Source organism: Acanthisitta chloris, unplaced genomic scaffold (genome assembly GCF_000695815.1).
Source record: "Acanthisitta chloris isolate BGI_N310 unplaced genomic scaffold, ASM69581v1 scaffold591, whole genome shotgun sequence".
Taxonomy (NCBI): domain Eukaryota; kingdom Metazoa; phylum Chordata; class Aves; order Passeriformes; family Acanthisittidae; genus Acanthisitta; species Acanthisitta chloris.
In genome coordinates this window covers 17,275-22,260 of record NW_008657403.1, presented here as the reverse complement: position 1 = coordinate 22,260, position 4,986 = coordinate 17,275, and the positions used below count along the sequence as shown (strand labels likewise).

Below are 4,986 nucleotides of genomic sequence, written 5' to 3'. Positions count from 1 at the left end.
GGAGAAGAGAATATTCAGAATTTCTTAAAAACTGTACAGAAATCTTCTGAGGGTGTATTCAGAAGAGTGTGCAGGAATCATATTAAACGGCAAGAAAATTCTCAGATGTCTATTTTGTATATCCAGAGTGGATGCTAACCTTTCATTTTCAAGAGACTGATGTTTTGCTTAGTTTGTTTCTATTACTTTTATTTTTTTTAACAGATGAATAAAAGTTCTTCCAACACAATGGCTTTGGCTCCTAATGCTTCTAACAAAAGAGAGACAGTGTGCATATTTGGAACTGGATCTGGGGCATAAAATGATTCAGTCTGGCTACCCTGTGGTGTATGGAAGCCGTAGCACTCAGATATCCAACCTGATTCCCAAGGATGCAGAGGTCTTGAGCCATGTAGAAGCAGCACAGAAAGCTGCGATCGTCATTATAGCAATCCAGAGGCAACATTACAACTTCCTTACGCCACTAGCAGAAGTTCTCCATGGAAAAGTCTTGGTGGACATAAGCAACAACTTAAAATTAAACCAGTATCCTGAATCCAATGCGGAGTACCTCGCTCAGCTGCTGCCTGGAGCTAAGGTTGTGAAAGCCTTTAACACTGTGTCAGCCTGGGCCTTGCAGTCGGGCACGCTGGATGCAAGTCGGCAGGTAAGTCTGAGCATTAAGGATTTCCTATGTCATAGAGTCCATGCATAATATGGCTTCTCAACAGCTAGGCAAAACAGACATGGGACGTAGGAATCAGACAGGGTTGAGATGGTATTTTCACTAAATCTCCCATTTCAAACTAAATGTGAGCTAAGATTTAGTTTGGGTTTGTAACATGGCATGACAGGGAATATCAACAGCTTCCCTCTGAACTCAGTACTAAGTGTTTAGAGACACTAGAGAAGCAAGGAGAGAAAGATAGCAGAGCTACAAAGAGAGAGCAATGAGTATGAGCAACAGAAGTATGCTGGGAGGTGAATAAATTACTAAAGTTTTCTAAATCAGAATCTAACCCCACCTAAGTTTAACACAACAGTGTGTGCAAACCATTTTAACCAGCCCCTTAACTACAGGCCAGCAAGCACAGAGCTTGCCATAGGTAGCAACAGAGTATCTTACTCGAAGACAACTCATTCATTATTACCCTGTTTTCTGCCACTTTGACAACAGTGTTCTTGTGCCATGCATGAAATCAGCCAGCTATTCAAACCATTGCTAGCTTTGCTTTTTGCTGCCAGATGAATCATTTTGGCTAAACTAAAGCCACAAGGGTTTTCAAACCTAGGCTCTACAAGCCTTCAACATCTCAGTGAGAGCAGAAATTGCCCCTTTGCACACTCACAGAAAAGATGTTTTCTTCACTATTAGCTAGACCTGGAAAGAACTAATATTTATTTTTGTCGTAGGGAAATCATGCTTTGAATATCTGTCTTCACGTCCCTGGAGCACTTGTGCACCACTACAGCAGCAACTAAAAATTTTACTCCTATTGAAAATTTTGCTCCTGTTTCTCCAGTAAAATCTTGTACCTACAAACTGCTTGTAGATCTTCAGAAGAGTATGTCAAGTCTTCTATGCAAGGACTTGTCCTAGGCATGTTACACATTGTTCTTTCCAGATATAAAATTCTGCTATCTGAAACTACCTCTTTACCCAAAGAAAAGAATCATATTCAAAGTTCTTGGACTTGTTGGCCAAAACTATCAGTAGGCTACTTTTTACTTCTATTAATTATGGCCAGCAGGGAAGCCAATAAGCAGCCTAGGAGGCTGGTACTTACTGTCTATATCCAGGCAGGAAGGCAGCAGAGAATGCTGCAAAAATCTGTCAAAATAAAACTTCTGTTTGTCTTTGGCTGCAGGTGTTTGTCTGTGGAGATGACATGGAAGCTAAACAAATGGTGATGGATATTGTTCGTGCACTGGGTCTCACTCCACTAGATCAGGGATCCCTCTTGGCTGCTCAGCAAATAGAAAATTACCCTCTGCAGCTCTTTCCAATGTGGAAGTTTCCCATCCTTTTGTCCCTTGGCCTAACTGTATTCTTCTTCTTCTACTGTTTGGCTCTTGATATAATTTACACCTACATTTATGAAAACAAGAACTTTTCATTTTTTATTGCAATTACAATTCCAAATCGGATCTGCCCTGTAATGGCACTCATCCTTCTTGGCTTGGTTTATCTTCCTGGTGTACTCGCTGCAATTATTCAGCTATACAGAGGCACCAAATACCGTCGTTTTCCAGATTGGCTGGACAAATGGATGCTGTGTAGGAAACAACTTGGACTAGTAGCCTTGGCATTTGCTTCTCTGCATGCCGTGTACAGTCTTGTTATGCCAATGCGTTCTTTCGTGAGCTGGCGAACCGGCAAAGGAATCATCGCCCAGGTAAGTTTTGTTCCCTGCTCTATGTTTTCCTTTCTTCTGGCCCTGTTACAAATACTACCTTTTGTCCTGAGCCTCAGAAATCCATATGGACGGTTTAATGTTCTTTACAATAGGGTTATATTCCTAGTTCCTGTGATCCTTTTAAACATTGGTGTAGCTAAAGTTTGTTGATATTATGTTGAGTAGATTTCTGGTCTCAGTCTTCCTCCTACATAGCTGACATATTAATGAAATGATATGGGGAAATGTAAACATTGGGTAATTTAAAGAAGCATATTTCTCTATTTCTCCATATACCTTTAAAGTAGACTATATTTTGACCTTCTGATCTTACTTAACAACAAAGGATCACATACCTGTCCTCAACAGTAGGTCTACAAAAGTGTAAAACATACCACAATTATAGGTACATGGAACATCTATGTAATATAATGCCACTTCTGCTTTTTGAGTAGGCATTCAATGTAAATCTCCAATGATTTTCAGAGAGTTAATGTAGAATATTTATCTCCGATTTACCTTAAAGGATATTGTTTCTACTTATTGATCCTAAACCAGCTATCACTAAAATATACCTGTTCTTCTTTTCTTCAGGCACTGAACAATAAAACAGAACCACTTAACCTCACTAATGCCTGGCTTAGTGACTCTTATCTGGCTTTGGGAATCTTGGGATTTTTTTTCTTTGTTCTTGTGGGAATAACTTCCTTGCCATCAGTCAGCAACAGTGTCAACTGGCGAGAATTTCGATTTGTACAGGTAAGAAAAAGACTTCTAAAAAACTCTTCTTCCCTTATAAACTCCAGCCACAGGCAGGTTTACTAGAGACTTATGGCTTTCCTCCATTAGTATCTCCAAATGTGATGTGTGCACTATCCACCATCACACAGTGAAAAAAACTCTACACAGCCATACAGCTTAGCTGTAAAAACACACAACTGCTCTGATAGTCACTTATAACTGGGATTACTGCACTAACAAAAGAAAGTTGGAAAGATGTGAGCCCCTAAATGACAAACAGAAAGCTGACTTTGACATCAAATTCCACAATTATACTAAGTCACAAAATAATTTAGCCATTTATTGGGCTAATTTTGTTGGTTCACTTCAAATGGGTCTGAAAATATTACTTTATCACTCAAATCCTCTCAGTGCCATGCATCTAAAGAGAACCTGCAATTTCTGCACATGGTAAAAACTGCTGTGCCTATAAACAGGCTGCCCTTGGCAACACTATAATCTCAGCAACCTGTTCAGAGGAAGCTTGGTTCAAGCTGCCATGCCTCTGCAGGAGCTGGGCTGGCAGAGGAGGGGAAGCAAGAGAAGGGGAAATTACTATCAATGAATGTTTTATCAAGGCAAAAAACTTGCACAGTATGGTACTACTGGGTGGATTAGCACTAGAGCATAAAAGTTTTGGCTCTCCTCCGGATTTCAGTGTTTTCTCTGCTTTTTCACAAATATGAAAAGCACTAAGAAATATGTGTGAGCTAGGAAAAATGATCAAGATTATTGATGGAGGAAAACAACTAAAGTGTGTATCACCTATATCCATTTGAGTTAATCTTTATCAAAATCAATAAGAGCTAGTATATTATATATGAAACAGTTTCATTTCACCAGTCCTCATATTGGCACATGCCACAAGTCATACCATGTTCTCAAAATTGCATTTGTTCTGGTTTAATTTACTGTTTTAACCTCCACTTCTTTTTTTTTTTTCCCTTTGTTCTCCACTAGTCCAAACTGGGATATCTGACACTGATTTTGTGCACTGCACACACGATGGTTTATGGTGGGAAACGGTTCCTGAGCCCATCATCGTACAGATGGTATCTTCCAAACATATATATGCTCTCCCTCATTATTCCATGCACTGTACTGGTCATAAAATTTATTCTGATATTTCCTTGTGTAGACAAACCTCTCACACAAATTCGACAGGGCTGGGAGAGGAATCCCAAATACTCAGAACAGTCAAATTACATTATCAACAAGTCTGCTGTATAATTAGACTAAACTGTATTATAAAAAAAAAAATAATTATGGAGGTATATAAAAATGAAAGCTTGAGCTTTCTCTATCTGCAGAGTGAGAGAAAAAGTGAAAAACCTGGCCAGGCCCTGAGTAAAACAATGCCACCCCAACGACATGCTAAAATACAAATCAAATGAGGCCATTTGGCACCCCAGGCATACTTTCACACAGGTGCAGGCCCTCTCTTTTGCTCTATATATTCTCCCTTGCCTGTTTACCCTCCATTCCTAAGAAGGGTATGTGAGAAGTAAGTGGTGCTCCATATCCCTTCTCTGTTGTTCCAAACCTCCTCCAGAGCTGGGCAGAACCACAGTAACCTTTGTTGTTAGACAGTATCCGCTCCTCTTCCCTATCCTGCCCACTGGAACTCAGGTCTACAGACACCTGCACACACCCACAGAGATCCACATGCACACCTGCATGTGTTTCCACACATTTCCCTGTTTCCACCTGCAGAAGCTACCAGTGCCAACAGAATGGGTGTACAACAGATGTTGGCTGAGGGACAGATTTCTTCCTCCTAGCAATAATATATCCTCCATAAACATCTGATCCAAAGAGATCTATGTTCATA

General features: G+C 40.1%; 1 protein-coding gene across 1 annotated transcript; it reads left to right on the top strand.

The window, feature by feature from the left end:
• Positions 1–204: 204 nt before the first annotated feature.
• STEAP4 (STEAP family member 4) lies at positions 205–4,385 on the top strand. The gene is given in 5 exon segments (XM_009084678.1): positions 205–287; positions 289–646; positions 1,848–2,375; positions 2,970–3,134; positions 4,116–4,385. Coding segments are annotated over 5 exon segments (1,404 nt in total).
• Positions 4,386–4,986: the final 601 nt, after the last annotated feature.